Source organism: Hyphopichia burtonii (assembly GCF_001661395.1).
Source record: "Hyphopichia burtonii NRRL Y-1933 unplaced genomic scaffold HYPBUscaffold_9, whole genome shotgun sequence".
NCBI classification, from domain to species: domain Eukaryota; kingdom Fungi; phylum Ascomycota; class Pichiomycetes; order Serinales; family Debaryomycetaceae; genus Hyphopichia; species Hyphopichia burtonii.
Window position 1 is genome coordinate 227,742 of NW_017963736.1, and position 20,355 is coordinate 248,096.

The 20,355-nt window shown below is 35.9% G+C and overlaps 9 protein-coding genes across 9 annotated transcripts; 6 read left to right on the plus strand and 3 right to left on the minus strand.

Annotated features, from left to right (window-relative positions):
• Positions 1-231: 231 nt before the first annotated feature.
• HYPBUDRAFT_163651 (uncharacterized protein) lies at positions 232-3,506 on the plus strand (the record flags this gene model as incomplete). The annotated part of the gene is made up of 1 exon (XM_020222628.1): positions 232-3,506. One exon carries the CDS (start codon positions 232-234, stop codon positions 3,436-3,438), a length of 3,207 nt encoding a protein of 1,068 aa, XP_020073937.1. The 3' UTR covers positions 3,439-3,506.
• Positions 3,507-4,604: 1,098 nt separating this feature from the next.
• Positions 4,605-5,985, plus strand: PRY1 (Pry1p). The gene has a single exon (XM_020221941.1). It carries the CDS (start codon positions 4,735-4,737, stop codon positions 5,746-5,748), a length of 1,014 nt encoding a protein of 337 aa, XP_020073938.1. The 5' UTR covers positions 4,605-4,734; the 3' UTR covers positions 5,749-5,985.
• Positions 5,986-6,168: 183 nt separating this feature from the next.
• Positions 6,169-7,467, plus strand: HYPBUDRAFT_115338 (uncharacterized protein; the record flags this gene model as incomplete). Its single annotated transcript, XM_020219113.1, has 1 exon — positions 6,169-7,467. One exon carries the CDS (start codon positions 6,169-6,171, stop codon positions 7,465-7,467), a length of 1,299 nt encoding a protein of 432 aa, XP_020073939.1.
• Positions 7,468-7,593: 126 nt separating this feature from the next.
• On the minus strand, positions 7,594-8,133 carry HYPBUDRAFT_99906 (uncharacterized protein; the record flags this gene model as incomplete). Its single annotated transcript, XM_020224045.1, has 1 exon — positions 7,594-8,133. A coding segment is annotated over one exon (540 nt), but the record flags the coding sequence as incomplete, so codon positions are not given.
• A 418-nt stretch (positions 8,134-8,551) lies between these two features.
• On the minus strand, positions 8,552-9,748 carry SWD2 (WD-repeat containing protein). The gene has a single exon (XM_020221942.1). The coding sequence runs from the start codon at positions 9,714-9,716 to the stop codon at positions 8,607-8,609; it is 1,110 nt and encodes a 369-aa protein (XP_020073941.1). The 5' UTR covers positions 9,717-9,748; the 3' UTR covers positions 8,552-8,606.
• Positions 9,749-12,543: 2,795 nt separating this feature from the next.
• On the plus strand, positions 12,544-13,533 carry BBC1 (Bbc1p; the record flags this gene model as incomplete). The annotated part of the gene is made up of 1 exon (XM_020219119.1): positions 12,544-13,533. The coding sequence occupies one exon, from the start codon at positions 12,544-12,546 to the stop codon at positions 13,531-13,533; it is 990 nt and encodes a 329-aa protein (XP_020073942.1).
• Positions 13,534-14,664: 1,131 nt separating this feature from the next.
• IST2 (Ist2p) lies at positions 14,665-17,508 on the plus strand (the record flags this gene model as incomplete). Its single annotated transcript, XM_020220308.1, has 1 exon — positions 14,665-17,508. The coding sequence occupies one exon, from the start codon at positions 14,665-14,667 to the stop codon at positions 17,506-17,508; it is 2,844 nt and encodes a 947-aa protein (XP_020073943.1).
• Positions 17,509-17,674: 166 nt separating this feature from the next.
• HYPBUDRAFT_154189 (uncharacterized protein) lies at positions 17,675-18,565 on the minus strand. The gene has a single exon (XM_020221943.1). It carries the CDS (start codon positions 18,465-18,467, stop codon positions 17,742-17,744), a length of 726 nt encoding a protein of 241 aa, XP_020073944.1. The 5' UTR covers positions 18,468-18,565; the 3' UTR covers positions 17,675-17,741.
• Positions 18,566-19,360: 795 nt separating this feature from the next.
• LHP1 (Lhp1p) lies at positions 19,361-20,269 on the plus strand (the record flags this gene model as incomplete). The annotated part of the gene is made up of 1 exon (XM_020219081.1): positions 19,361-20,269. One exon carries the CDS (start codon positions 19,361-19,363, stop codon positions 20,267-20,269), a length of 909 nt encoding a protein of 302 aa, XP_020073945.1.
• Between the last annotated feature and the right edge of the window lie 86 nt (positions 20,270-20,355).

The following is a 20,355-nucleotide window of genomic DNA, read 5'->3' on the forward strand; positions in this document are numbered from 1 at the left end:
TTTTTTTCTAGTAGTGCTTAAATCGGAATAGTCTTTCAAGTTGGCCAATTAAATTATTGGTGAGCGCTCGGTAGCGACACGTAGGCTGCGGTCGTGTGATCCACGTTTATGGAATCGGGTCTTTTATGGATTCGCGGGTACGGATCTTTCGTGTAGATAATTTATTTGACAGGTAGACAATATCAGCGGTTAAATCAATGGCTTCTTAAAGATCAAGGATAACTTACAACCATGGCTCCTCAGATGAAAGGATTGACTCAATTCATTATTGATTTGAGGAATTCGAAGGATTTGCAGGAAGAAAATAAACGAATCAACCTAGAAATCAATAACATCCAGACTAAATTTAACTCCACTTCAAATCTTAATGGGTACCAAAAGAGAAAATATATTTGTAAATTGATCTATATATATTTATTGGGTTACACTGAGGATATTGATTTTGGGCTAAAAGAAAGTTTTGATTTGATTCAATCGAATAATTATTCAGAGAAACACCTTGGATATTTATCCATTTCAATTTTAATTAATCATAATAATATCAATAATATCAGTAATAATTCAATTAAATCTCATTTGGATGATCTTTTGGACTTGGTCCATCCTTATTTAATCAAAGATTTACAATCAAATAATGAAGATTTTAATTGTTTAGCAATTCAATTCATTTCTTCAAATTTTAATGTTTTCGCTGATAATAATATTCAAAATTCAATTACAAATTCTCCCTTTTTACCAAAACAATTCTTAATAAATGAAACTGATGAAAATTCAGGTCAGTGGTTAGAAATCATCGATATAACTTATAGTTTATGTTGTTCTCCAATTCAAAAACCTTTATTAAAGAAAAAGGCAGCTATTTCTTTATTAATTTTATTAAAATTATATCCTCAAGTTATAATCTCAAATGATAATTGGATTCCTCGTTTATTAAGTTTAATCGATGATAAAAATTTGGGTACTATATTATCAATAATTCCTTTAATTCAATTTTTAACTAGTTTAAAAGTTTCTTATGTTAAATCCATCATTCCTTCGATCTCAAATACTTTATATAATTTAATCATTGATAACAAATGTCCAAGTGATTACTACTATTATGATATCCCAGCTCCTTGGTTAATTGTTAAATTACTTCAATTAATTGAACATTTCTTCTTATTAACCGATAATCAAGAACCAATCATTCTAATTAATGATTTAGATTCAACTACTTTAAATAATTTAAGACAAGTTGTTGCTAGATCAATTCAAAATGCTTCCCAACCAATAAAAGGTTTACCAAATAGAAATTCACAATCTTCAATATTATTTCAAGCGGTGTCTTTAGCAGTTTTTCTTGATGCTTCTCCTGATGCAATTGATGGTGCCATTCATGCCTTAATGACCTTATTGGAATCTAATGAAACTAATACCAGATATTTGGCCTTGGATGCGCTAGTTAAACTAACAGCTCGTGCTTCTTCCTCGGTAGCTGCTTCAAATACCAAATCTTCAAATTTTTCAAATTATTTATCAAAAATTTTCCAATTATTGAATGATAAAGATATTTCAGTTCGTAAAAAAGCTTTGGATTTATTATATACAATTTGTAATTCCTCAAATTATAATATTATAATCTCAAAGCTATTAGATTATTTCCCTTTATCGGATTTATCTATTCGTTCAGAAATTGCAGTTAAAATTGCTATATTGGCTGAAAAATTCGCTACGGATTCTACTTGGTACGTAACTACAATGTTAATTTTATTATCAATAGGTGGTTCAAATAGCGCTGCTGGCTCAATCAGTTCAGTTAATTATATCGGTAGTGAAGTTTGGGAAAGAATTGTTCAAATTATTGTAAATAATGAAAATTTACAAAAAACTTCTTGTAAATTAATTGTTAATTTATTGAAAAAATCTTCTTCGAACCATGGTCATCTAAATAATCAAAATGTTGGAATTTCAGAGAATCTCATTAAAGTAGCAGCTTTCATTTTAGGTGAATATGGGTATTTAATTCAATCAGAAGTCATGGAAGATGATAATGATGAAAATTTATTGAAAGATGATAATATTTACACAACTAATCAATTTCAATTGTTGTATGAATCTTACTTCAAAGTTAGTTTAATAACCAGATCAATGCTATTATCAACGTTTTTGAAATTCGTAATTAGATTTCCAAATGAAGATTTCATACCAGATATTCTTGATTTATATGAAGTTGAAAACCAATCTTTGGATCTAGAAATTCAAACAAGAGCTTTTGAATATTTGAAATGTTCCACTTTGATACTTTCTAATACTATCAGTTCTACAAATTTAGTCAAATCAATTTTGAAGCCAATACCTCCTTTTGAAAAGAAAGAAAGTCCTTTAATGAATCGTCTTGGTAGTGTTCAAAAACTAGTGGGTAATAGAAATCGGTCCTCATCATATGTTAACGTTTCAAAAATTACTAACAATTCAAATATTTTCAATAACTCTCGTAACTCGTCTGCTTCAAATTTGGCTCCTCCTACAACTTCATTCAATAATATCAATGATCCCCGTAGAGCATCCTCTTCTAGTCTTGCAGCATCAATTGATGAAGAAAACCCGGAAGATTTGTCCAGTGATGAAGATGCTAATCCTTTTGATGAATCGATAAATCAACCAGTTAGAGTAAGTCCCAATTGGTATCCTGGTTATCATCGTATGCTACAATATGATGCAGGTATTTTTTATGAAAATCAATTGATCAAAATTACTTATAGAATAACCAAAAACGGTCCTGTTATTAAGATAACTTTTACTTTTATTAATAATGCTGCTAAAACTGCTAATACTAATATAACTGGTTTATCGGTATTAGAATTTAAGGCAAGAACTACAACGGAGGACCCAAATTACTTAATTAATATTATTGAACCTCCCAAATCAACAGTTATCGATAAAACAAGCATGGATGTTGAAATAAAAATCAGAAATATTGTGGAGATTAATGAAAGCCCCGTCTTATCATTATCCTTTAAATGTAGTGAATCATTTAATCAATTGAATTTGAAGATTCCCGTTTCCTTATTAAAAACTTTAACTTCAACCTCGATGGCAAGCTTAGATGATTTTAAGAGAAGATGGCTACAAATAGGTGAATCTTTGGGTCTTGCTCAAGGTGAATACATTGTGAATACAGTCACAACCCATCGTTATAATTCATCTAATATTGTCAGGCTTTTGGGTCGTTTGGGATTTGCAGTTGTTCATAGCACCCCTGACACTTTTGAAAATGGTATTCTAGTAATGGGAGCAGCTATTTTGTATACTGTGAAATCCAATTATGGTGTGCTTGTGAGCGTGAAAAGCACCGACTCCGTTGGCAAAGAATTTGACTTGGTAGTAAGATGTACTGGAGGTGGAGTTTCAGAAATCATTGCATTAACCTTAAAAGAAATCTTTGAAGGTAAATTTTAATTAATATTCACTTTTTTCTTCTTTCTGGTTTTTCTTAATTCCTTTTGTATAAACTATTTTTAATATGCATTTCTTATCAGCTACATTGTAGATAGGAGTTTCCGTAGTCTGGACTTGCTACTAGCGAAATAACGTTTTACCATTGTTTGCAACCAATTTTCAATAATGGAGTACCTTCCAAAATCCCGACCTTTTGTTTGCTCTCTCCCACCTCAAGGTGATAACTCATCAGTTTACCCGTAAAAAGCTATCACTTGAATCGTGGGGTAAATCTTATGGCGCCGTTATACATTCAAAGAATTCTTCAATTTTTTACCGAATATGTTCATAATTCTGAAGAATTTTTTTGCACCTCAGAAGCCGATATTTTTTACCACTCCTTTGCAAAAAACGAGAAAAAGAGGCAGCATCACAAGAAGGCAACAACTAAAGCCGTGGAGGGGATGAAATACCTCACTTCGAAGGAGTAGAATCCCAGACATTAGTAGATCTATAGGCTTCTTATCCCATTTCTAGTTAAAAAGTCTGGGGGCATTTCTTAATTACTCCGTGCGACCAAAACGGCAGTTTTTTCAGCCTTTTTCTTTCTCTCAATTAACTCACCTAATTAGGTAATTTCCTCGAGACATGATTCACTCTTGCTGGGATAGCCACCAACAATGAAAAGAACGTTTCTCAAGAGTAAGTCTAGAAACAAGCCTTATGGGAGCGGCCCTCACTGGCATAGTGGGGAACTGGAAGACATTACTTCCACAGCTAAAACCCTCTACTCGTCGAACCAGCTAAAAAAACAGCTCTTGTCGCTCAACAAACCCTAGACAGGTAAAACTAATTGTCAAGACTTTGCAAACTAGATTATACGACACCCAAAGCCAATTACAATTGGGGCGTTCGTCCAGATCAATACACTTACCATGGACTCTGTTCTGAACGAACTTTCAATTGCAGCAATAGCCAACAGCAGGGCTTTTGTGTGCAGTGTGCTATTACCCAATTGGGGCAATGGTACAAAAAAAAAAAAAAAAGATTGACTTAAGAGGTTTTGCAACCCTTCAATACTATTACTTGAAAAGGACATCAAACAGGTTGATTGACAACGTATAAGGTTTTCAATGAAAGGATGAAAGATAAATATTCCCATTTAGAATAGCAGAGGCCGGAGAGAGGGGATACAAAGTGAAAAGTCATCGACTGAACAAGGGAAAATTTCTAATCTATATAAAGCTTCAAAGTCGCTTCTTCGTATTCTTCTTCAAGAGGTTTTTCAACTTTCTATTTTTAAATAAAAACTTCATGATGAAGACTGGCTCAACTTTTTCAACCGGGACTTTACTCGTGCTTTTAGCTAGTCAGCTAGTTGTTGAAGCTGCTCCGGCTCCTATTGAATATGTCACTGTTTACCAAACTGCAACTGCAACTGCTAATGGTGATGGTACTTACGATACTTTTATTGATCCTACTTCTACTTCGGCAACAGTGGCTGCTGCATCCACCACTGAAGCCGCAACTAATGCAGCTGCTACTACCTCTGATTCATCTAGTTCAAGTACTAGTGGCTGGAGCTTGGATAAATTACTTTCCAATGGTTATATTGAGAAATGGCTTTCCAAGTTTACCGGCTCCAGATCTTCTTCTTCATCCTCATCTAATACTGGATCAACCACTACCACCTCTCAATACCACGGATTCTTATGGTCTCTTTTACATGGAGGTGATTCATCTTCGACCTCAGTCACCTCTGCCACCTCCACTCCAACCAGCACCTCAACCCCAGCTTTTACCACTTCTGACACCGAATCCCCTACCGAAACAACGTCAGTTTCGACTTCAACTTCATCTTCATCTTCCTCAAGTGGTGATGTCTACGCCGCATTTTCCGATTGCGATGATCTTGACGAACTGTTTGCCAAAGATATCTTAGATGCTCACAATAAATACAGGGCTTTACATGGCTCAGGTGACTTATCGTGGGACGTCGATACTTATAATTACGCCAAAAATAACGCCGACAATTATGACTGCTCAGGAGTCTTAACCCATACTCATGGTGAGTATGGTGAAAACTTGGCTGCAGGTTATCAAACCGGTTCTTCTGCAGTTAAGGCTTGGTATGATGAAGGTGAATCTTATAATTACAACCTGGCAAATACTTATGACCATTTCACCCAAGTTGTTTGGAAAGGATCCACCAAAGTTGGTTGTGCTTACAAAGATTGTTCAGCAGAAGGCTGGGCTAAATATATTGTTTGTGAATACGATCCAGCAGGTAATATCATTGGCCAAAACAAAGCTAATGTCTTACCAAGCTAAACGAAAAATGGGATAGGTTTTTAAATTTTTTGGGAAATTCATGGTTTTCTAGAATCTAATAGCCTTCCCTCTTGATAATTCCTTCAACTAAAAGTATAATTTTAAAATACCTTATATTTATTTCCTCGGTTTCTTATTTTCAAAACTATGATTACACTTCAGTTCTTCTATTAACGACTTTTCAAATTTATTACCAACTATAATGCCCAGCTTGATTTTCATTCGTTTATTAATTCTCGTTTCAATATTTCTGTATCATTTAATACCTATGCTTTACATAGAAAATGTATATAATCATAATTTTTGCAATTTCCTGTAGTGAGCAGCGCTTTTGGAGAGTTTTTTTTTTTTTTTTTTTCATCTTCGTATTTTTTTTTTTAAAGGCCAATACAATCCAAATACTTTACCAAAGCCAACTAGATGTGCCAACAGCCTATTTATGTTTTTGAGAATGGCGTAAGGAAGGTTAAACCATACTTTTTTAAGTTTAAAACTCCAATCAAGAGTAGGTGGATAGGTAGGACTCTACTAGAGGTTCTTACGGTAGAATTGGGCCAGCTGCCAAAACTGGTACAGGAAGGTATTTTCAAAAAAAACATATTCATTCATTCAAACGTGGGTAGAAAAGGCGGACCAGTGGTCATCGAGGGGTGGGAAAAACTCAAAGACAGGGAGATTGTAAGGCATGATCTAATTTACAATTTGCAGCATATTCACGAACCCAGTGTGCCTGATGGGTCCGAATTAAACTTTGAAAAGAAAACAACCTTTCCATCCCAAGTGAAGACCGATTTACAAATTGTTTTTGAAGATGAAAACCAAATTGTGATCAATAAACCTTCTGGAATCCCAAGCCATGCGAGTGGGAGCTATAGGTATAACTCTATTTCTGAAATATTGAAACATGATTTGAATCTTGATAAAATCTGGCATTGTCATAGACTAGACAAAGCAACCTCTGGTATTTTAATTCTAGCATTGAATAAACAAAGGGCTTCCTTTTTCAATGAAATGATTGAAAAGAAAAAGGACTTAGTAAGTAAATCTTATGTTGCAAGAGTAAAAGGAAAGTTTCCTCAAGGAGTGCAAATGTATAACTGTCCTATTTTTTCGATAAATCAGAGTGGAAGATATATGAATCAAAATATACAAAGCATGCCAATAAATTCAACTACTATTTTCGAGGGGATCAAGTATGATCCAATACTACAAGAAAGTATAGTTATTTGCAAGCCAATAACCGGAAAAATGCACCAAATTCGAATTCATTTGAGGAATCTTGGATATGCTATAGTTAACGATTCAATTTTCAACCCTGATCCAATGAAATCATATCCAAGCTTTGTTAAAAATGGGATTGAGTTAAAGCTATACAAAAAACTCTTCAAGGTTTATCCTCGGTTCGAAAAATTGCAACCAGTAAATGAAGACGTAGCAAACACCAAGGAATGCATTGATATCTCAAGCATAATCAACTTCCATGAAGATAAAGAGCTCAAAAACGCCCTTGAAGAATTTTCAGAGTTGAAAAGAACTACTATGACGACTGAAAAAGATAAGTATGGAAAAAAGTGTGAAGTTTGTGATATACAACTCTTCGACACCAATAACTTACCGAAAGACCTGTTAATATGGTTGCATGCATTCAAATACCTGTTCGGCGATGACGATATTCCTTTCGAATTTGAAACCCAATTTCCAAAATGGTGTGATATATAGTCAATTAAATTTATAATGAGTTTATGTATATTAAAGGAAAGGTAATCTCGGATAATATCCAAGAGTAGATTCGGCGTTCACGAGGAGATTTTTTTTGGATTTTGATCTGATATATGCTTTAGTTAAGGCTTTATTTTGAAATTGAACCATTTGTGAAAGCGATGCTTGAAACTTAGAGTCCAGAATCAATTTCTTAACAGCAATATTTATATGATCCTTTAGAAATGTTCTTTTAGATTTTCCAACTAGAGGTTCCTTGAATGCAAAATAGAAGATTCCTGATACTCTAAAAGCGTGTTTTGAATCAACATGATCACAAATTGCCCGATACAAACATCTTTTGGCAAATGCTCTGGTCCTGGATCTGGTGAAAGCTCGTTCAAACGGATATAAAACTGTTCGGAAAATGTCTCTCTTCCTATAAATACCATTGTATTTGACCAAGTCTTCATGAAGAGATTTACTATTCAAACGATATCCTTTTGTATAGTTGAAAGCATAGGCAACGTTTGATTTCCGAATCATAGAAAGATTATGGGACGATGGAACAAATCGAATCAGAAACAATGGCGTACTGGCCAAATATGGAAGCTTTTGTATCCTCGATTTGCCATACGAGTATGCATTGAAATCCATTCCTTTTATATCAATTGATGTTTTCGGGAGGGTATTGGGTTTCGTATGATTTGGCTCTTTATTTGTGTATCTCTCTTGAATGAAATGCTTTGAACTTTCATACTTTGCATGGAAGCTTCTCTCCCAACCCAAAGGTTTATCCTTATATACATCTACCGTCAGAGCATCTTTTTTCGAAATTTTGGCAGGACATGGATACTTATATATTGGAATCGAATACTCTATTTTCTTGGGTAAATTAGTGGGTCGCTTTTGAAAAAAATTAGACAAGGTACTAGTACTATTGAAACACTTGAACACCTTTGACATTTCTGGTGCCTTTCAAAAAACTAATAGCGTCTTTCCTATAAAGCGTACGAGAGGATCAGAAGATCAATTATACAATTTTTTTTTTTCTTTCTTAAGAAGAGTTCAGTTTTCGCATCCTACAATTACTTTAAATGAAGTAGTTAATTTATCCATTTATCTATCTATGATACAGATGCATATTTTACACGATCTTCTTACAAATTATCGGCTTGCCATAAAGCTACTTTGTTATCGGCCGAAGCAAAGGTCATTAGTTTTGGATTAAATGACAAGATCTTTGGAATTCCACTCGAATCGGTATCCAACATTTTAAAAGGAACTGTTCTTTTGGGATTGTCGGAGTCCAAAACTACATGAACACCACCTTCGGTAGTTTTTATACTAGAAACATCAAATGTGCAAACCTTACCCTTAGGCGACCCTGCAAGAACAAACTTACCACAAGGGGTAAAACACGTAGATCCAGTAGAAGGATATTGGAAGGACATCCAATCACCATTATACTCTTTACTAGAGCGAGTAACATCAACGATTAGGGTTGTAAGTAATTGGCCCAGGAATGCATCTAGGAGGTAATGTTCATGAGTGTCTGTTGATATTAGAAGAAGCTTACCATTATTGGAGAATTCCAACTTATTCCAAGATTGGCCGGAAATTATGGGGACTTCAACAGTCAAAAAGGGACCCTTGTCGAAATTGGTCATATCATACATGGATACTGAACCCGAAGCGGATTTCAGTTGAGGCTGGGGACACTTCCCCACGGCAAATACTATTCCTTGAGGATCAAACGCAACGACTGAGGGCAGTCCAATATCGAAATTCCCAATTGGAGATGCAGACTTTAAATCCCAAACTTTAACTGTTCGATCTAGACTTGACGATATGAATGTTTCGGACACTGGATTCATTTCAATGGCCACAACCTGCTCTTTGTGGCCTTTGAAATAACGTAGATAGGTATTACTAGCCAAGGCAAGGTACCTTATTGAATGGTCAACTTCAAGACTGGCACTGGGAGTGGAAGCATAAAGACAATTAAGGTCATCGTGAGCAAATCGAGCCAAATGAGCACCATACTTCTGCGACTGAATATCCTTATGATGGATTCCTCTATGAACATCGTACAATTGAATAGATTTATCAATCCCTGCTGAAATTAAGTATTGCCCAGACACATTGAAATCAAGCGAAGTTACACTGGCTTCTTGATGGTAATTGAATAGTTTCGATGGCTTAAACGACCCAACAATACTGTCGGTAATGAAAACACTGGACGAGGATCCTTGTTTACCTGAAGACATTCCTGCTGATAAAGAAGTTGAACAGAACCAACAGGATCAATCGTTTGATTAACTTTTAGTTAAATTTTACGAATTGTACGGGCTTGTAAAAGTATATAGCCGATATCGTCATAAAAAGGTGCGACTCCAAACAAATTGGTATCAAGTGGCCTTTTCCTATGGTTTTTTTCTCCAGGTCACAGTTTTTTGTCAACTTTATTCCTCCTTGATTTACCAATTGATCTGCTGGAGAAGTTGATCATACAATAATATCAATTATCAATTACTTTGAATTAATCCAATTACAATCTTATAAACATTCAAAGTGGTCAATTTATCAATTCTTATCTAAACAATCTAGTAATACGGTTTTCAGGCAATGTCGGAGCCCGCAGTACCATTTAAAGTTAAAGCAATTTTTGACTATAAATCTGATTACGAAGATGATTTAACCTTTTCGGTAGGCCAATTGATCACTGTGACTGAGGTTGAAGACGAAGAATGGTACTCAGGTACCTATGATGGCAAGTCGGGTATGTTTCCTAAGAATTTTGTTCAACCTGCACCCGAGCCACCCTCTACCTCTTCAGCTATTCCTCCTCCAAGTACTCGCTCAATGCCAGCAGTTCCCAAAGGTGACGATAAAGAAGTAAAGGAAGATGGCGAAGAAGCAAAAGAGGTTGATGAAGAAGAGGTAAAAGAACAAACAAAGTCTTCGACTAGTGTCCCTCCAGTTCCGAAAAGTGGCCCAGTTGCAGAATCATCCCCAATATCGACAGGAGAATCAAGTAAGCCAGCAGCATCTGAGATAAAACCGGTCAGTAAAGTCAATTCGTTCAAAGAAACAGAGCTGAGCCGAGTTAAACCACCATTACCTGGTATTTTCCCCAACCAAAAAGTTGTTGATCCATACAGCGTGAAGAAACAATTTGTTGGGGCTGGTAAATCTTCGTATGTGCCTCCAGTCAAACCAAGGGATAATTCCGCTTTAATTGGTCATATACATAAGGAAGAACCTAAAGGTGAAGTGGTTAGAGAACATGATTCATCAGAAGAAGAACACAAAGAGGCAGAGGAACCAAAGGTCAGCTTGAAAGAACGTATCGCATTATTACAGCAACGTCAAAAGGAAGAAGCAGAAAGAGAAGAAGCAGCTCTTAAGAAAAAAGAAGAGAAAAAACGTAAACTCGCTGAAGAAAAGGAAAGACTTAAACAAGCCAAAGAGGCAGAAAAACTTGCCGCTGTCCAAGCCGAAGCAGAAAAGCCTTCAGTAGATGAATTTTCTGAGCAAGCTACTCTTGGAAAGACGGCCACCGGCGGATCAGTTGCCTCTGAAGGTGTTTTATCAACGCCTGCTTCTCACCACCTTGACACAGTAGATGTTCCTGATACTATCAACGACAAGGACTCTGACTCTGAAGATGAAGCGCCACTTGCAACTCATGACAATCAATCAATAAAACAGGAGAAGGAAAAAGAGGATGGCGAAGAAGAAGAAGAAGAAGAAGAAGAAGAAGACGACGACGAAGAGGAAGAAGACGACGAAGAATTGAAAAGAAAGAAATTGGTTGAGCGTATGGCTAAAATCTCGGGTGGTAGAAACATGTTTGGTATGATGGGAATGCAAGCCCCTTTTGGTGCTCCAATGCCAGCAGATACAACTAAGAAGACTAAAAAGAAGAAGAAGTCAACCGAAGAAGGTACTTCAGAAGAAAAAGCTCAAGACAAAAACATTGACTCTCAAACTCCGCGTGCTATTCCAATACTACCATTTGCCAACCCTTCCGATTTACCTAAATCCTCTACAGAACAAAACAATGATCCAGAATTAGAACAGGAGTCAAAAGTAAAAACTGATTCTTCAACTCAAAAAAGCCCAGAAGCTTCTAGGGTCCCTACTCAAACCTTTAGTGATGTTGTTTTAAACGCAAAAGATAATTTGAAAGACGATGATAGCGATGAGGGCGACAGAGATGAGTTTGATGATGCAAGTGATTCCTTAAACCCCCCTACACGATCAGCACCACCTGTTCCGCCAGTAGTACCAGCTGCTCCACCCGCTGCTCCACCCACTGCTCCCTCACCTTTTCAAGAATCATCATCAATGGCTGAGTCGGACGAATTTACTGAATCAGATAGAGTTGCTGATAATATAGATCCACAAGTTCATCCTGAACGTGTCAGACCAATTCCTCCTCCAGTACCTCATTTTAACCCATCAGATAGTGCACCAGATGACGACACTATAAGAGAAGGAAACTCCCCAGACCAAGATATTCAGTTACATACTAAGCACAATATCGATACTGAGGCTACTGGTTATGAAGCCGATGAAGATTTATCTGACAGAGGAAAAGCTTCGGCGTTGAAGCCAAAAGATCAAAGTGATTTGGTAAACAAAGTCCCTACTAATGATACTAGTGACTACGAGATCCCCCCACCACCTCCACCAACGAAAATACCGTCTGTAGACACTAGTAAAACTAATGTCCAATCTAGCTCCAAGGAAGCACCACCCCCACCTCCTCCAGTGAATTCAAGACCACCTCCTCCACCTGTTCCCTCAGCACCACCTGTCCCACCAGTCCCACCAGTGCCAGCTCCAGATGCAAAAGAGATTCCCGAAATCCCAGGGTCTGCGCCAGCTCCACCTGGAATAAGGGCTGAATTGGTCCCTCCCGCTCAGCCATCTCCACAGGTCCCAGAAGGCGATAGACGTATCGAAATCGCAGAAGATGGCGACTCTTTGGAGGAAGGTCCTGCTGATATTGGTGGTATCGGGTCTGGTAAAAGCAGCTTTGATTTCAACCCTGCTAATCGTGCCCAGACTGTTCCAGAAAATGTTCCGATGGGAGCTCCACCACCAGTACCAGATGCAGCCCCATCCTTGCCAAGAGGGTTTTCATCAATCCCAAGGTCTTCTACCGAGATTTCAAACAAAAGAAACTCTTTAGATTCAACAAGGTCCAAATCAAATAGAAGAAGCTTAAGTGGCTCGACTGGTAGACCTGACCACACTCTAGCTGAATCTAATTTTACTGATATTGAAACTGAAATCGCCAATATAAGTGGTCAAGCCAATTGGTGGTATAAGGGAGAATTACCAGAATCCTTAGCCAGTAAAGCCGGAACCGAATTAATTTATGAAGTTGATTCCAATTCAATCAAAAAAAGAGGAGGTAAAGTCATAAATTACCGTGACTATTATATCTTATTTCACGATTTATCACAGATTGTTTTAGAATTAGAATTTGAAAGTGAAGACCCAAGATCAAGTATTAAAGTCGTTGGATTCAGTACTAAAGCAGCACCTGCCATAAGAAAGGATCTTTTAGATAAATACCACCGTGAATTTAGTAATGATTTACTTCAAGTTTCGGAATCCTTGGTTGGTACCAAGATAAATTATGGGATTGTTGCTACAGTTTTCAATATTTTGAAAAAGAATGCTAAAGAGGAATCTTCTTCCTCTCATATTCTTGAACCCATCGGAGATAAATCATATGGTGTGACTATTTACAAAAACATTAACAACACCAATGTATCTAAAATCGATGATATCAGACCTGGAGATATCATTTGTATCAAGAATGGGAAATTTGTTAGCCATAAAGGAATTGGTGGAATCGGAGGCAGTAAATCAATTGTTCTCGGGGATGAAGGTCATGACATATATCTGGCTATAATTACCGAATACGATCTTAAAAAAGAAAAATTTAGAGTTTTAGAAACTGATTCTACTGGTGTTGTTAAAAGAGAAGCCTACAAATTGGGAAATATGAAGAGTGGTAGAGTTAGAGTTTACCGTGCAGTCACTAGAGATTATGTCGGCTGGTAACTACTTGGCTCGTACTATTCTTCTACGTAAAACTAAATGTGTAATATATATAATAGCTATTCAAAAACTTTTTTATAATGGTCTTATTCTTGTAATTTATTGACTAGGTGGATGCAAAATTTCCAGAACCCGTACACCAAACCTCTCCACTGAATAAGCCTATGTTTATGACAAAAAGTCCCCTGCATCGCCTCGAATCAGTCCCTGGAGTATATAGAAACTTATTTTCGAAAATAATATTCAGTATAGACTTAGGCAAAGAGCTGGGTGCAGGTGATTAAACGGCGAATGATCTTCTTGGTGGAAATTTCACTTGAAACGCAGAATTAGCAATGACAAATTCCCCTATCAATGACCTGTCAATCGATAGCAAATCAAGTGATTCCTTGCCGACTCTGAGCAAAGCATAAGCAGCATGCGCGAAGCAATATTCAATGGATCCATTTCCAATTGAGAAGTCATACAAAATTTAAATGACTAAATTGAAATTTTCAGTCTTTTATTGTTTAAAACTTCGTTTTGAAACGATGGCATTTCACAATTTCCACTTTTTGCCCTACTATAACCTTCCTCTACCATACTTGCTACTAGTGTAATTAGCTAATCATCATCATCTCAATCTAACGATTAACTTTGCCTTTGTAGCTGTGAATTTCATTATTCATTGCCGTTTCCGCTTCTCTGCTGCTCATGCTGCGATCGAACTTAAATTATTTTTTTTTTTTTTAGTAGAAACTTATAAAAAATGCTCCACACAAAAATCTCAACCTGTTCTTTTTGCTCTGTGCTATATTTTTCATCCTTCGTCATCAACTTTTTTATATCTCTATTTTTCGAAATACTTATTTTTAAGCTTTTCTTATAAACTTGTTGAAGTGTGTTTTAAGTGAATTGATAACTTGTTGTTACTCAATTGATTTCCAATTCTTCAATTCGATATTTGAGACCTGCTCCTTTATATCGAGGAAAGCCGAACAATAGTAACTTTTCGGTTGATTGAATTGACCGAAGTGGTTCGTTATTGACCAGTTAATTATTCGAATAATTGTCAATTGAGGTTCCAATTGACCATATTGTCCTTCCACTTAAGTTTATTTCAGGTTTATTTCATCAGCTTAGATAATAACTATCATGTCTGCTCCTCTTCCAACTTTACACCCGGATTATGTTTTATCTGTTGAATTTCCAGTTCAAGATGCTAAACTGAGTCTTCCTTCTACTGAAGCTAAAAACAATTTAGAGAAGTTGGTAACTCTTTTATATGAAAAAGGTTTCGCTTCTCAAGTTAGATCTACTGGAGATTCGCAATCAAATTTGCTCCTTTTTATAAAACTTTCTACTGCTAGTCTTTCTGAATTGGTTGAAAAAGATTTGATCAAGAATTACGAATTTGGTGTCACTGCTAAGAATGATACTGAAGCCGATAAGTTGAGAATTATCTACCAATACCTTATTTCACCTCCTTCGGTTCAAGGGGTAGGAATTACTCCTGGTAAAGGTGAATGGAAGTTCATTACTAGTATATCTCCAATCACTTCTGTCTTGGAAGACTCATCTATAATTGAAGATGTCAAGGTCAACTTGACGGATAGCGACTTTACCACTGCTACTTTGAAGGATACTTTTGGTGTTCAAATTTCTTTATATTTCGAATTTTTGAAATTCTATATCATTTGGTTATTCCCATTGGCTGTCATTGGTGTTGTTTCATACATCAAGCAAAAACAAAGCTTTTCTTTAACCTATGCTTTCATTAACTTAGTTTGGGGTATTGGTTTCCTTACCTTCTGGAATAGAAAACAACACTATTTGGTTAATTTTTGGGGTGTTCAAAATAGTCATGAGGTCGAAGAGCATTACTCTCAATTGGCTACTTTAAATGAAAATTTTGAAGAAAAATCTACTTACAAACGTGCTCCTGGTAATAAAGATGGTTATAGATTTATAAAGCAATTGAGCTTCATTCCAATTGCTCTATTTTTCACTGCTGTCCTTGTTTCTTATCAGTTGGCCTGTTTTGTCATTGAAATCTTTTTAGCAGAAATTTATAACGGTCCCGGTAAAATCTTCCTTACTTTGGTACCAACTGTTTTGATTTCCGTTTTTGTTCCAATTTTGACAATTGTTTTCAATTTGGTTACTGATCAAATTTTGGCTTGGGAAGCTCATGATAATCAATATACCAAATCCAACTCAGTTTTGATAAAAACCTTTGTCTTAAACTTTTTAACTAGTTATGCCCCACTTTTGATTACTTCTTTTATTTATTTACCCTTTGCTCACTTGATTGAACCAAATTTGAAGAATATTCACTCATCCATTGCTTCTCATGTCGATTCTAATCGTTATGTGTATAAATATTTAACTAATTTGAAATCTCAAAAAGAATTTCAAATTAATCAAGGCCGTTTGAATGTTCAATTTTTTTATTTCATTGTCACAAATCAAGTTGTTCAACTTGTCATGAAATATGTTTTACCTTTAGTTTTGGGTCCTATTATTGAATTTGTTACTTCCTTAATTTCCGGCAAACCAGAAGTTGAATATGAAATTCAAGATGACGAGGAAGAAAAATCTTGGTTGCAAAATGTTCGTAAAGCTATAAAATTACCTGAATATAATGTTCACGATGATTTTAGAGGTTTAGCTTTGCAATACGGTTATTTGATTATGTTTGGTCCTGTTTGGTCCTTAGCTCCTTTGATCTCAATCGTTTTCAACGTAATTACATTTAAATTGGATTACCTCAAGTTGACTAATGGTAAATATTATAAGCCACCTGTCCCTCAACGTGTCGACTCTATCCAACCTTGGAATTATGCTTTCTTTTTATTAACTTGGTTAGGTTCTGTAATCTCACCTGTTATTACTGCTTTCTATCGTCATGGGACTAAACCACCAAAAACTATTGGCCAATTAGCATTAGATAAAGCTAGTATTAATGTTAACTCATCAGTTTTCTTAATTTTGGTCTTATTTGCTTCTGAACATTTGTTCTTTATCCTCTACCTCACTGGATCCAAATTGTCTAAATTATTCAAAAGTCAAGTTGAGATTGACAATGATTTTGTTGATAATGATCTTAAATTAAGAAGAGATTTTTACTCCTCGAAAGTTCAATCTAATGTTGAACCTGGCCAAGATGGTGACTGGTCCAAGTTTGGTGTTAAAAGTGTTTTAGCTGCTGCCGCTGCTCTCCCAGCAAAGAATGTCAAAACCGCCGAACTTTCTCGTGCTGCCAAAGAACAAGAAAAAGAAGATGAAAAGGTACAAGAGAAACGTGAGGCCGAAGCAAAGAAAACCTCTGATCAAGCAAAGTCTTCATCTTTCGAAAAAAGTGGCTTGGATGCTTCATCTGGATTGAAGAATAGATCACAACCTTCTGCTGGAGCCGACGCCAATACTGATGGTAACCCAATAAACAGTGCTATTGCAGCTACATCTGCAGCAGCAGGTGCAGCAGTTGCTAGCGCCTCTGCAGCAGTAGCACAAGTTACTGATAAGATTAACGGTGGTGATACCTCAGCTGAAGAAAAAGAGCGTTTAATCAAAGAAAGACAAGAGTTATTGAAGAAAAAGGAAGCTGAGTTACAAAAATACGGTGGAGCCTTAGGAGATCCATCCAAGTTGAACTCAAATAAAGAATCTGGGGATACTCTTATCCAATCAAAAGATGGTACAGGGAATAATGTATACGCTACTATTGATAATAATGATCATGTCCCTGAATCCTCTACTAATGGGGAATCACCAGCATCAAGCTCATCTAGTGAAGGCGATGAAATTCAAGATGAATCTGCAATTAATGGCACAAATGCCTCTGGGTCCCAAGCTGACAACTTTGTTGCCAACGCTAAGAAGACTGCTAGTGACATCAACGGAAAAGTTGATGATGCCTTGACTGATGGAAAAGTAAACAAGAAGAAATCATCTTTGAAAAAATTATTAAAGAAAAAATCTAGTGGCAGCAAATAAAAAATTAATTAGATAGTTCGTCTATACTTCTTCGATTTACATATAACCACACTTTCAAATCAACGAATAGTGGGTAAATTTTCTTCTTTACATGAATTACTTTGCGTTTCATGATTTTTGTTTTAGTATCGAATTTAAAATTATTTTATTTTGTTTCAAAATATATGTAATGCTATATATTTAATCATCAATAAAATCGTAAAATAGTAATATTTACAAGAAGCCCAAAAGCATCAAGGTTTAACCGGTCTAGCACCAAAAATCGAGCTACCAACTCTAACGACAGAACTTCCTTGTCTTATTGCTTCGATGAAATCATTACTCATACCCATACTTAAGTCTAAATCAATGTTATATTTTGCATCAAGTTCTTTTTTCAAATCGGTCAAGGCCTTGAAATCTTTGTTCTCTACACCAGCAACAGACTCGGCAAATGATCCAATGGTCATTAACCCAAGAAGGTTTAGCTTGTCGCATTCTTTATTGTTTAAAATATAGTCAATACTTTCGTGAAGTTCTTTCTGATCACCAAGCGAATAACCAGATTTTTGAGATTCACCAGAAGTATTGATTTGAAGAAATACGTTGACCGGGTTGCCTTCGGCTGCTTTTCTTGTAGAGTTCATTTTTTTAACTTTTTTGAAGCTATCGATAGAATGAACAGCGTACAAATTTGGAATATTGTTTGATAAATCCTTGCATTTCCCACTTTGCAATCCTCCAATAAAATGCCATCTAATATCTTTTGGTAAAGTTTCGGCTTTGGTTAACAACTCTTGGACGTAATTTTCACCAAAGTCACGAACACCATGATCATACAAAGCCTTCAAGTCTTCTACAGGTTTATATTTGGAAACGGCTACCAATTTAACTTGTTTCCCACTAGCAGTTTCATTCACTTGTTTTATTATACTATCATAGTTGGCAGCTAAATCAGACCGTCTTTCTGGGGTGGCCATCTTGGTATGCAAATATCTGGATCCTAGGCAAATACCTCTTAAGTCAACTAATCGAGTAGAGAGTGGAAATCTAAGACTAACACAACTTTTCATCACCGTTGTTGAAATTAGACAAGCTCATCTCCATTCTTATCGTAAGTTCCGCTAGGAAAAAGTTTACTCGATCTTTCGCGATATTTTTTTACACGACCCCAAGCAGAAAAAGTGATTTCGAATTCATATCCTGGGGTCTTTACAGGCTTCTGCAAACCTCTTTATCCTACAAGACAACTTAATAACAACATTTCAGGGTGTATTCGAGTAAACAAAAACATCAAAAAATATGCGCAAACCCGGAATCGAACCGGGGGCCCAACGATGGCAACGTTGGATTTTACCACTAAACCATTTGCGCAGTGGATGGTAAGAAAATGCTCCGCGACGGGGAATTGAACCCCGGTCTACCATGCGACAAACGGTAATTCTAGCCACTAAACTATCACGGATTTTTACAAAGTTTTTCAGCACTGTGTAAGATAAGTCGCCAGTAAACTGGATAAAGCTAAGTTGTAATATTACATTTTTTGGCTCGATTTTTTGCACTATTACAGCATTTTCAGTGTCCTAGGCTGAAAGGCTTTACCACCCATTCGTCGGATATCAAAATTCTCGAAAAATAAGTGAAAAAACCGAAGATCAATTTAGATCCATACACCATGCTTTTCGTCCTCTTGAGCATTTTTGTCCTACTTTTTTTTTTTTCTACGTCGAGATGGACTCGATGAGGGCTATTGAAAATTAGTTATACGATTTACGATTTACAAGACTTGCTTGAGTATATACTGAATATTTATTTCAACTCTCCATTAGAAAGAATCGTTGATTGAAACATATTTTCCGAGGTAGCTTAAAAGATGTCTGATAATACTTATACTGGAGAAGACTTTGAAGAAAAAGTTAGATCTCAAGTTGAATTTTACTTTTCCGATAGTAATTTACAAACCGATAAGTTTTTGTATAAAATTTATCAAGCTAATGACGGTTGGGTTGAATTAAAAACAATTTTGACTTTCAGTCGTATGAGACAATACAGACCAGAAGATAGAGTAATTGAAGCATTGAAAAAATCAGATAAATTGGTTCTTTCTCCAAATAATGATACAATTAGAAGAAAAGATCCTTTGAAAGATTTTAACGAAATCAAAAATAACAGAAAGAAGAACACTGTCCACATTGAAGGTTTCGATAAAGAAGCTTCTCAAGATGATATTGAAGAATTTTTCAAAAATAAGATTTTTGAACACTTACCAAAAGAAAAAGGTATCTCATCAATTCGTAGAATCAGATCAAAGGCTAAAAATGAATTCTATGGTGTTGTTGACGTTGAATTCAAAACAACTGAAGACGCAGAATTCTTTTTGAATAACTTAACCATCAGTTATCCTCAGGGTATTGTCGAAGAAAAAGATGATGAAGTCGACAAGAAATCCGTTTTGAAAAAAATGTCTCTTTTAACTTTTAGAGAAATGAGAGAAAGTAGTAAAAGATTTGGTGTTAATGATGTTACTAAAAGACGTGCTTCATTTAATGAAAACCGTAATGGAAACAAGAAATTCCGTAAAGGTAACAACAGAGGCAGAAAACAAAATGATAGAAACAATGAAAAGGCTGATGGTGAAAAGAAAGAAACTGAAAAGAAAGAATCCGAAACTGACTCTAAACCGGAAGCAGAATCGAAACCAGAAACTGAAAATCAACCAGCTACCGAACCAAAAGAAGATAAATCAAACCCTGAATCCAAGCCTGAAAAAGCTGATGCTTAAATTGATCACCCTGAAGGTTTGGTATTACTGAATGGTTCATATAATTAAACAATGTATTCCTTTATACTTAAGGGTATCCCTCTTCA